The sequence below is a fragment of the Macrosteles quadrilineatus genome, unplaced genomic scaffold, assembly GCF_028750875.1.
Source record: "Macrosteles quadrilineatus isolate MER2022 unplaced genomic scaffold, UCM_ALF_1.0 Scaffold_7__1_contigs__length_78375512, whole genome shotgun sequence".
In the NCBI taxonomy this organism is placed as follows: Eukaryota; Metazoa; Arthropoda; class Insecta; order Hemiptera; family Cicadellidae; genus Macrosteles; species Macrosteles quadrilineatus.
In genome coordinates this window covers 51,729,908-51,742,944 of record NW_026542600.1, presented here as the reverse complement: position 1 = coordinate 51,742,944, position 13,037 = coordinate 51,729,908, and the positions used below count along the sequence as shown (strand labels likewise).

Genomic DNA, 13,037 nt, shown 5'->3' with positions numbered 1-13,037 from the left:
ACTGCTTATCACAAAAGTCGTGTGAGATATCAACTGGTAGTGCGATCTCATTTGTTAATAGATATTTCTGATTATTTGTGTGCTATCGACAAGTTTCAAGTAAAATATCAACTTAGGTTTGCCAAATGTATCGGTATTGCGATGAAGATGTTTCATCGTTCCGTATTCAGAAATACTATTATAAAATTATTCTATAGTTATTTGTGTAACTAGTGGGTGAGGTGGCACTTTGCTGCACACGAGAAAAATGTTTACGGGCTCGTGCGTAAACATTTCTCTAGTGTGGAAGGTTTCTCGAGTGCAGCAAAGGCAGTTTGCACTCGCGTTACCCGTTATAGTTTTCCTACGGTTACTATAAAGCATATAAATATAGTCCTTCAAACACTGTACAACACGTTTTTGGATTAGGTTAAATCCAAACATTGAACGAAACGGGAAACGCTGCACCAGCTTAAAGATCGTATTCATAATATCTTTAAGGGTTGCCAACTTATTTTGAAGCGTACACGTATCACGTGCCTAATAAAAGCACGTTGTTTTGTGTTTGGTTGGAATACTGGCTTACGGCAAAAAAAAAAAAAAAAAAACTGTGCGGCAAAAGTAAAAAAGTGTGTGGCAAAAGTAAGTAGATGCAACAGTTAGCAACTTTCTGTGCCATAATCAGTGCAAGGAAGGCTACTTTGTCAGGTGACTGTAGGAAAAGACAGTTTATTTTTACAAATAGTAATTTTATCAATAAAACTAATTATACTCTTTTATTTGGAACTCAAGAATAACTACTAATGGAAGAAAAGATCCATTAACTGTATTTTTCGTCATGACTCGCCACTCTTTAGCTAACTAAATACAATTTTTTTGTTTATAATCCATACCTTTATAAATTAGGTCCCGAAAGGGCTTCCATCTTAAATTGTTTTTATAAATGAACAGCTGATACTGAGGTATGCTACTATAACGTTGCCTTTGTGTATAGTAATCAAATTATAATCCAACTTACAGCAAAAATTAACAACAACCAAATATAAAATCGACATCCCCATCTCCTTGACACATTCTAATATAGGATTTGCCTAAATGAATGGCGCGGTTTTAATGTAAGCAATATAGAACCATAAAAGGTATCTTAAAAATATTTATTTTTATTAAAATCCCCATTAAAAAGCTGTAGAAAAAAATCACATTGAGTTCAATCTGGACTTCTAGTGCTAGACTGTCTTACGTTTCAAATGTTGCCTCTGATACAGGGGGCCCAAGAAGTCTACAGTATTTGTACTGATCCGTTTCTACGAAGTGTTTACTCTAACGTTTGAGGTTATTTTATGAGGAACAGCTTTGATTTAGGAAAATCCTGCACTTATGGACGAAGTTTATAAGTGAGAAAAACACATTTTCCGTGTCAAGAGGCAATACAAAAAATAATTATGTAATTTTATTTTAAATAACAAAATTGCGGCCGTTTAAAAACTTAAATTACTAAAATATGGCTGATTTTTTAGATATAAATTGTTTTGTAAAAAATACAAAATGGTGGCTAGTAGTTAAACGAAATTTTTTCAACCTATGTTTATATGAACTTATTTGTTCAGATTGATTAGTACTATCAGCCCCTGAAGTTTGTGACGCACCTTTATGAATTGTATAACTGTTTGTGACAGTATTTTCTTTTTCTGTACATAATAATATCCCATAGATGTGATCTACTATTCGAGAAGAAGACAAAGAAACCTGCCAAACAATAACAGAGCCAGTTTGACAATTAGATAAACACGTGGTCGATTTGAACTGGTGTCGATTTATCAATGTGACAATCAAATTAGGAAACAAATATCGTTATCTCTTATCACTCAGTCTGGTCTTAGTCACTCCGGAAGTTGACAATGGCTGGAGTCTATAAACCGTCCGAGAAGGCCTCTTTGTACAGGTTCAATACCAATGAACAGTACCGTTGACTATACACAGAATAGACTTCCCATGTAATGTAAAAATTTGAAGCCAAAAAACGTGGTGCAATCTGTTGAGATGGTCACCAACTAATGACAATATTCTGTGTTAAGTGATAATTCAATCAGCTGTTTGCTATGATACTGCATTGGTTTTTATTAATATTCAACTCAATACACTAGTAAACTCTGGTGAGATGGTCCTGAACTTCATCTATTTCTTGGCTTTAAACTTTCATATTACATGGGAAGTCTATTCTGTGTATAGTCAATGATAGTACTGTCCTCGCAGTGTAACTTTAGACCATAATTTCTACAGAAATTGGGGTTATAGTTATTGTTTCTAAACTAAAGCAAGCCACAAATATACATCGAGGACTATTTGTTATTTATAATTCATCCTCAAAATGCAGTAAGTTATAAAGATTGAACCAATCGTCACGGCGGTGTCCCATTTTAATGCGCAGCCGCGTCCCTAGTTATAATTCAAAGCACATCTGACATATAGGCAATAGGCATAACGGAGTCACATGACATAACGGCACTGCCTACTGGCACATAGGTACACTTCTTATAGCCAAATACAGACTGTTGAGTACTGGATAATGTGGCAACGTAGTTACAAGAAAATGTATCATTTTGTATTAATTTGTTTTGAAGGAATAGACTAATTATTTCATGATTTACTTTCATATGGATGTATAATATTTTTAATCAAGCAGGATATAAATGAATGCTATGTAAGTTTTTATTTCTTTACAAACTATTTATGAAAAATCTTCGCCCATTTAATTTAAACCGTGAAAAATATGATGCAACAAATATGGGGCTGTTTGTAATTTGATAGATTAGCGAACCCTTCTCTTCATTAGCAAAGAGAGGGGGAGTTTTGAGGGGGATGAGAGTGGATTGAAAATAACTTTAAGAATATTATGCAAATGTGGGAGCTCTCAACGGACAGCGCATAAATAGGTTACATGCCAGATATCATGTCTACACTCATTTTCTGGAGTTGTGTTAAAATATATCAAACAACCTATTGACTTTCTTATTTTTCACTTTCTACCCCTTACACATAGTATCAGAAAGTATTGTTTTCTTCAACATTTTCGAGTTTGAGTCTTTGGTGGGTATATCCGTTTTGGGTACTCTGAAAACGAAAAAGTGGTTTTTGAAGTATGTACATTTGTGGATGTGCTTTAGACAACACATGTGGTAATATTTTGATTAGATAAAAAACGTGGGAATTTAACCATAGTATCTACATGCGTTATTCATTTCATTTATTTTTTATGGAAATTTTCCTACAAAAATGTCATAAAAACCAGATAATTGGGGTTTCATAAAACGGCTCGAATTTAGGTTCAAATGTAGTATAGTCCTTTCCACTCTAATAAAATAGTACGACCATTTCTGTACAAATTACGGTTAAGATGTTATTGCAAATATTTTGATTTTCACCATAAAATATCCTAGTTACTCCCACCGCTTATAAGGGTTGTTTGCGAGCGAAAAGGAGAATGTACATGTCAGAATGCTGATAATGTTTATTTTGTAACTGTACAGGTTAGGGTGCAAAATCTGCTTAGGTATGTTACAGATTTTATGTATATCATATAATACAAATGTCTTATAGATATTATGTTTTTCTTTGAATCATCCCACTTGAAGGTTTGATGGACAAATTAATACTGTGAACTCCCAAAAAAATTACATAAAATAAAACTAATCACGTCCTAAATTATTTTAGCCTATTTGTATCGTTCTACAACATTGTGGGTTAATAACGAATTTATTATTTTAAATGTAGAGACATTACAGCACAGTGATAAATTAACATGAATCCCGTAAATATCAGGTTGAATAATTGCGTGAAAACTTAATATACAGACTGTCCCAAAAGTCCCGGACCGGTTTAATATTTTCTAATCGACAACAGATAAATCTATAAGATTTGGTACATCAACACCACACCTAAAAATCTACTTTTTTAAGGAACTATCAATTTTCTGTCATATCATGGGGACGTCCCGCAAGGAGTCAGAAGGGAATCTTAAATAGAAGCATAGGTTGACATTTACATCAAATTAAAGGTCTTTACTAGCAGAATATCATGCCGCAAATTTGAACTCAAACGGAAACCTGAGTAAAAAATGGCAGCCGTTCAAAGAGTTCTTGAATCAGCCATTTTGAATCTTTGAACGACTGCCATTTTTTACTCAGGCGTTTTTTGAGCTTGAATTTACGGCATTGTAATCTACTAGTGAAGACCTTTAATTTGATGTGCATATCGACATTTGCTTACGTTAACAATTTTCTTCCGATTCCTAGAGCTGTGCCCCGTGAGGAGCAAGCGTATAATAGCAATGCAAATAAATTAATCTTTGAACCACTGTCATTCTTGGCTCGGTTGTTCGCTTGAGTTCAAATTTGTGGCATTATATTCTGCTAGTAAAGACCTTTAATTTTATGTACATGTCAATCTATGCTTCTATTTAAGATTTCCTTCTGACTCCTTGCGGGACGTCCCCATGATATGACAGAAAATTGATATTTCCTTAAAAAAGTAGATTCTTAGGTGTGGTGTTGATGTACCAAATCTTATTGATTTATCTGTTGTCGTTAAGAAAATATTAAACCGGTCCGGGACTTTTGGGACAGTCTGTATATTGTTCGAAATTCCTTTATCCAAAAAAGTTGTATTGCATCATCTAGCGACTTGTCAACCAATTATTTTACACAAAACTCACCCGTTTCAATATTTACACCAAAGAGCAAACGTTCTTGAAACTTAACTAAAATAGAAATGTTAATGTTTTGTTTATTCAACGGCACGGGCATTATTAGCATTATTTGGGAGGTAAGTTTGCAGCACACCATACACAGTATTGATTGGCAGAGGCAGAACAGAGAAAACAGCTGTTTCTACAAACGGCAAAACTGTTTAGGAATGTAGACACAGTCAACAAAATGTTAACGGTTTCGCTTTGAACTTAGACCTAATTGCTTTTCTACTCACTTATCGGCAGATTAGGAAAGGTATATGCTAGTAAAATGATCCGTTAAAGGACAATAGGGAATTGTATACTTTAGTATGAGCTAACTACTAACCAGGCCCTCCTTTTGGCTATTGGAGTTAAAAGTAAATTATTTTTAGAATTATTCAAACTATCTCTTTTTGTCTTATTAAATAATTGAGTTAAAATTTTCTCTGGGACGAAGCTAACTAAAGATTTTTTTTATCTACGCATAAAACTAGAGATCGCCCAGTAGTTTAAATTCGACTAAAAGTTCATCAAGGCACATTTTTAGTTTGTTATTCTCGAACATCTTGCGCTAGCATTTTCTGCAGTATTTTCTGTAAAACATGTATATAAATATTTGTTTTTATGAAATGAAATAAAATAAAGTAATAATAAAATAAATAAAATATATATTGCCCATTAAAATAAAAGATATATTTATTTAATTTCATTAAAAATAAACTAGAGGTTAAATGATTGGTAAAAAGTTGGAGAGTGAGTGAAGTTTAAGCTTTATTCTTAAAAGTTTACTTTACTGCTTTCAATTTAATACAATGGAAAACTGCAAAATAAATATAATAGTTTGCATAGCTAATAAAATCTACTTATCCTTTTATTTATGTCTACATGGATTTAATAATACTAATACATTGTCAGTGAACAACAAATCTTGAGTGAAATCAATATAATATTGTGAAATAAAATGTCACCGGTTTCGATAGTTAGTTTAACTTGAAATTAAATATCAGGTTTTACCTTTTATGTTTCTTGGAAATTAGATTCTATTTGGCAAAAGGCTTTTAAATATCTAAATACAGTTTATATTGAATCATCATTCTTTATTCTACTGAAAAACTACATCGGTCTTCATAGAAAGGCCTTCCGTCCTTATAAGCTATCAATCAACCATGTGCATGTGCCTTGACACCTCTACAATGTCTAAGGTCAAATCACGGACCTCGACATCGAAAAGTCACCGCGGGAGACTCCAAGAGTCAAGCAGTCACATAATAAATATTCCAGTTTAGAGTGTCACATACATTTGTATCATCTTTAATAAATATAAATACCCCCGCCGCAGCAAACCTGCCGACTAAGCGAATTTCCATTTGTCTGAATTGATTTTCAGTGAAATATATTTTAATAACATTAGGTTTAACGAGTACCTAGGTTTGCTGCTACAAGGAAACTAATAAAGTGTGTTTTTGAGTAAAATATTGATAGCTTAGTACAAAATAAATAAATTTGCCAAGTTTGATCAAAATATATTCATAAACAAGCAAACTACAACATTTGACAATATTCTCCATAAGAATAACATGGGAATTTTAAATTTACAATTTTTTAAATTTTCTCCGTTACTAATAATTGAACAAAAATACTTTTATATACTAAATTATTTGTTTTTTTAAGCTCTTTAAAAAGGTCTAAAGAGAAATTGGGAAATTTTGTGTTTTGAGGGTCAAAAGTGAGAAAAACCAATTTTTACCCCATAAAACCCCCCGTAGAGCCCCGTTCCCATGGTCCGATCGTGCTGGTTCGCGAACTCATTCAAGTGTATCCCGCTTTACACCTTTAAACCAAATTTCATCAAAATCGGACAAAAATTACTCAAGTTATCGCGTTCACGGACGTATATATATATATATATATATATATATATATATATATATATATATATATATATATATATATATATATACATATATATATATGTCTATATATATATACATATATAAAAATTTGAACGAATAGTGTTTTTGGCCTCTGGGGACATCAAAATGAAAAAGTAAATCGGTCCCGGGTCTAGGTCTTACCGTGCCACCTACGGTAATAGCTACTTCCCTATAGGGAAATTCGCTAAAATCAATTGCAATTTGATGTAATTGCTCAAGAGTGTCTCAGCTTCAAGCAAAGGCTCCCGCAGGATTAAATCGGGGGTGGGGGTGTAAAACATTTTCATGAGAGTACCTTACATTATTACATTAAAAAATCATATAAAATGTGAAAATGAAGCATGAAAGCTTCTAATTTAAAGACAAGTTAAAGTACCATATCTTAAGTATTTTTACACTATTACTTTCTTATATTAACAAAATCTCAGGTAACTTGAAATACCCGATTCAACAAAGTTTTTAAATGTTCAAATTTAAACCAAACATAGTCCATTGTATATCACGTTTCTGGTCTATTGATGACAATTTTAAGATGTTTCAAACCAGCTTAAGTACTAGGGTTTCTTTGTTTATCATTTGTACATGCAAAAGAAATCTGTGTTTTATTAGTATGAGCTATTTGTTTCTTATTACTTAACCAACTAAACAACTATTTCAACCAAATACAAAACTCTGACTGTGCGGCACTGCTTTTCTGGTGGAAACGAAAGAGAATGCAAAACAGTAAAATCCACCTCAAAATAAAAGATAAATATTTTATGGACATCAGTGCAGTCAAAAATTGCCAACATGAATCACACATTGAAACACGTTTTAGGGCTTACAATTGAACGGAGGTCTACTTTGCCATATCCATTATGAGGCCTTTAAAAGTGAATTAAATTCATTCCTTTAAAATATACGAAGTAAATAATCGATAAGTAATTAGAAACTTATCCATCCCAGACTCATACTTCTCCAAAAATTAAATCATATGAGGGAAAGTCTTAATCCATTAGAATTCAGAACATTATGCATTCTTTGTCGCTAACACAATGGCAAAACCTTTTTGATCATCATTACATGGAGTAGTTTAGTGAAATGGACCATCCCTTTGAGTGGTTTGCAATGATAATCAGATAAATGTCATGCGCGATTGTAACAGTAACGGAAAACCCCAGGACCCCTCTTAAGTAAGAATAATGGCCTCTAATCGGGAGGGTGAAGGGTTCAAAACCAGCTGTTAGGGTGTGTTGTCAAACGTCAAACCCGATCCGGGCGACGCGTGTGGCCAGTGATCCTTAAACAAATACTGTACATTGATTAATCACAATCATTGACGTCAAAGAAATGTTGTATTTGTGGGTTCCACTCATACGGACAATTCTCTATGGAACCTAAAAAATCCTAAATTATTGAACCTTTAAAAGTGTTACCATGAAACCCCTATATGAAAACCAAGTCATGGCTAGTCTTTTTGCGATCGATTATATTTTATGTATTTGAAATTATTGTGAGATTTTGTAGCCTATTAGGAAGTTAAGTTCAACTTTACTTTACTAACCTTACTCAGTACAACATTTCTTTTTAGTATTTTCTAGTAACGAGAAAATATTACTTTCTTTATTTTCCGACCAATTGAGTTTTCAATTGTTCAACAGATTGGTTTATCCCGAAGTATTATAGTGAATCTTAGCGTTTATTAACGAAAATCACCCTAATGGTAATTCCGAGCAAAGTATGGGTCAAATTCAAATGTTCTCATATTACCGTTGATTGTTCTTTTGGTTAGTATTAACTGAAAAATGCAAGAATTTTTGCCGGAAAGCAAGTATTCGGAGCAGGTGACTATTTGAAGGTCAAAGGCCGTTCCACGTTGTCATTCAATATCAGCCGCTACAAATCAGTTAGGTTAGGTTAGGTTAGGTTTGGTTTGGTTAGGTTGTAATAATTTATTGCCTGCCATGGTCTTTCTGAATAATTAGTTGATACATACAACATATGTTTTATTCTTTATTTAAAATATTGTAAATATTGTCATTGTTCCCTTTGTTAAATACAGATCAGTTTATTAATCGTCTTTTAAGTCTTGTCTTTGATATTTTTAACATTTAGCAGTATTTAAAACACAAATCTTTTTGCCGGAAACATAAAATAACTGACTAAACTAACCTAAGCTCTGAATACTTGCCTTCCGGCAAAAAATTCTTGCATTTTCCAGTTACTACTAACCAACCGAACATTCAACGGTAATATGAGAAAAATTGAAGTTGACCCATACTTGGCTCAGAATTACCAACCTAATGAGTTTATAAGTCATAGTATCGTTGTTCTTCGGTCTACTGTTTCCTTTCTCCGTAAAAGACAGTGTTTAATTATCAGTCCAACCACGTTAAACTTGTAGACTTTTAAACTTAGATGTAACTGCACTGACAAAGTAAACTTTTGAGTGAAAATTCATCTCACCTATTTGGAGATTCCTTTGAAAAATTACTGATTGCACTTTTTGTACGTATTTTATTGACACGAACTTTGAAGTCATAATAGTCTGTTGTGCAATCAAGCTCCATAGACCATTTTAACATTCAGAGCTATAACACGGATTCATATAAAATAAGAAAAATCCCCGATAACTGGATTTAAAATACAGAAAATTTTATTCAATCAGAGTTAGTATTTTAAGAGGGTTGGAATGGATTTTGAAACATTTAGCATCAAACAGATCTGATTTTCATCGCAAATTGATTTTTATTCCAATATTTGATGGGCTAGATCACCATGAAGATCGAGCAGTCACTCATTATAACACAATGAAACGATTAAACTGCCGTTAACAACGACGGTTTAATTTACTGATAGGCCGATACAACTACCATTTCCAATAGGAAGGTTTCATTTTAAATCATTAGTACATTCCTCCATTGTGAGTAAAGCATTGAATAATATAACACTATTTCCTGACAATTGTCAGATTTATTCCCTATTTAAATAAAATTAGATTGGTACTTTCGTATTATACGGAGGCCACTTACTTTACAGCGCGCTGCGGCGGTTAGATTAGGTTGGGTTATCATAAATATATTTGTAGGACTTTTCTCGTTTCGTTATGAATCGAACTATATACCAGATGAGTCATAAAGAAATTATGATAACCAAACCTAACCTAACCGCCGCAGCGGGTATATGGGTAGCCTCCGTATACGAAAGTACCATTAGATTTAACGAGTACGTAGGTTTGCTGCTCAGGGAAGTAAAACGTGTTTTCGGTACGATACATATATAAAATCTTTATCGAATAGGGGTTTTGACCTCTGGGGACATCAAAATAAAAAATTAAATTGGTGCCGGGTCTAAGTCTTACCGTAGTAGCAACTGCCCCATAGAGAAATTCGCTAAATATCTTAAATGACTGCCGTAGTTTCCGATTAGCCTGTTGCAGCGAGAAAACTGTCACCAATTCAGGGGTGAAATCCAAGTTGATGTTTTGCATACGATGTTCAATTACTTCTTTGGAAAAGTATTGTATCTCTATCCTCAATGTAAACCACTGTTAACCGTCCCTGAATCCATTCCAACACACTAAATGACGCTTGTCAACTTTTTATTTGATCTAATAGCTATTTAAATACCTTAAATACCTTAAAAACCCAAATTTGTTCGCTTTTACATTTCGGAACTTGTCACTACACTTATTTAATTTTTAATATTTAAAAATATTAATAAAAAATGTGACCATTCTATGAGAGTAGATTTAGTTTGTTAAAGGAAAATAGATTAAATTATGTAACTCCTATATAATATTAAAATTAAATCAAATAATTTTGTGTTTATTCAAAACGAAAGGCAGGACAGGACGTATATTAATAGTCTAGTTGTTAAAATCTGAATATGTGAATTTAAGTAACACAGCAGCATTAGCAATATAAAATATGTTAAGAAACGTGATCAAGATATTTGTTTAAAATGGAAATACTGCAAACATTTGAATTGAGTCAGTTATGCTTTTACAGTCTATTGTTTGCGCTTGAAACAAACACTACTGTATTTTATTTGTAACCATGACGATAATTAATGACCAGAACAATTTCAAACAGTTTTGTAGTTTTGTTTATGAACGACATTTAAGGGGATTAGTATTAAAATTTTAATGTAAAAAATATATTTGTTTATAGCTAAAATAATATTATGCAGAGAAATACCCTTAAACATGAATCAAACTAGCTAATTTCTAATTTAAATATTCCAATCTAGTTAAAATATGCCTAATGCAAACTATATCCTTTATAATTGTTTTTACGATTGAAATTAAATAAATAATCCAACGATAAATCAATAATCGAATGTAGTTTGTAATAAACGTAGAAGAAAATATATCGAAATGTATTCTCAACGTTTTCGCGGAAATACTTTTTTTCTATTTACACAAATAACAAAAACGAAAACTGAACTCTTGTATTCTTATCGTTTCGAAAGATGCATTTGTATCAACTGGTCAGCAGTGTGACCACTGATTAAGTAAATAATTGATAAAGAAAACACAATTATACTAGGTTAACCAAGCACAATTAAAAGTAGTTGATTTATATTAAATAGCAAGAGTTTCGTTATTTCACCGACTAGCTTGCATTATTTAATTAGACAATTTTAACCCCTTTATTAACATCAAGTATAGGCCTAATTCGCTAAAAGTTGCAAAATAATTTTAACTTGAGTATGGATTTGTTAATCATCTTGTTGACATTTTGGAATTCTTTTTAAGAGCAGAAGTTTAGTCTGTTTAGATCTATTTAGTATTAGAATGTGCAGTTCTGTCTTGCATTGTATCATTATTTATTCTGTGTGTGTTTTTAATTGAATTACATTGTTCTTTTTGACTGTATGTTTGCAACTTGTAGGCCTAGGCCTAATAGTAAAAGATGTTGGGGGGACGATCTGGTCTAATGGTTAGCGCACGGGACTTCGGTCCAATAGGTCCGCGGTTCAAATCCCATCAAATCACCAATGGATTTTATCCAAGTGATAATGCCGCAACCCCTAGGTCTAGCCTAAAGTAATGTGAAAAACCACATCCACAACATTGTATCCATTCTTTTAAACTGGTGTAAACCGTTGGGAAATAAATAAAATAAAATAAAATAAACAATCCCGGGCTCGTGCCTAGCGTCCTAAGACAAAATAGTAAAAGATGTTTTGATCAAAATGCATTGAACTTTTGTCGGCCTTTAAACTAGTATTTCTTTTTGGAATTAAATTGAAGAGAAATAATTAAATTCCATAAAAGATTGAACACTTTAAAACTTATGGTCAAGTGCCATCTAATCCAATTTTCAAAAGGTATATACACTTGAATAAATTAATACAAATTTCATTAACAATTAGACATTAGAAAAATATAGTTTTTTCAACGTTTAATGTGGCAAGTAGTCTTCTTATCTTAGAGTAAAATCTAAAGCTTTTTTGGCGTGAGTTAAGTATACGGGGAGTTAAGTATACGAGTGTGATGATACCCAGTTTTAGTTTTACGCTGTTTCCTCGTTTATTAGGGTGTATTATTTCAGAGTGTGTTTTATTCTTTAATCACACAGTATATACCAGGGATTATTTACAAAAATATTTATTTAATTTCTTCAAAACCATCTTTATTTAGTAAAATAACCTATAAGAAAAATTCATCAATGCTCTCTTACGTTACCGGTCAAACATGCGTTAAAATTATTTTTACCTAATAAGGATGGTTAATCCTTAAGGCAGTATGTTTACCCGATGAATATTTTTATAACGTAGTTACTGTAATAGTAGTACTAAAATATACATTTACCAGTGAAATTGTCGGAAGAATCCAAATGGGAGGCATCGATCTTCAGATGGTAGGCAGTCGGTGTGGACTCTCCAGACATCAATTGGGAGCGAAGGGATTGAACCGTGAGCGCGAGGACCAAGAACCACCCGGACGACCGCATGGTAGACGACTGACTGAGCTCTCACTGTTGGCTTGGAGGTGGCGGAGCCCCCATGACTCACCACACTGGCGCTCCACACAATAGAGTCCACTATCATCCCTATCTTACACAATTATGCTGCATAGAGCGATATTTGATCTACTCGTTTGGGTTCACATTCCAAAATATTTGGAAATCGAGAAGCACTTATCCGAATACGCGGTGATTGTGGATAATGATAATGAGTGGAGGTAATTTGAGTACAGCATTAATCCGAATAGCATCAATACGTCATTTGCTTAACGGATTTTCAGTAGATGATATTGACAATTACAAAAACTTATTTAGAAATGCGCTTTGAATATTTTGCATAATTTACTTTCCTTCATTTTACCGTTTGCGAAATTCAGAATGAGTTTAAGCTTCAAGAGGTACCTAAACTGTCTTCCTTTTTAGGATTTTTATCTTAATAAATTTTTT

General features: G+C 32.8%; 1 protein-coding gene across 1 annotated transcript in view; it reads right to left on the bottom strand.

Moving 5' to 3' along the window:
• Positions 1 to 12,575, bottom strand: part of LOC128998122 (thyrotropin-releasing hormone-degrading ectoenzyme-like) — a 37,445-nt gene extending 24,870 nt beyond the window's left edge. The window contains exon 1 of the mRNA XM_054424121.1: positions 12,437 to 12,575. Within this exon, the coding sequence (XP_054280096.1) occupies positions 12,437 to 12,515 (79 nt within the window). The 5' untranslated portion in view covers positions 12,516 to 12,575. The remainder of the gene's footprint in view (positions 1 to 12,436) is intronic.
• Between the last annotated feature and the right edge of the window lie 462 nt (positions 12,576 to 13,037).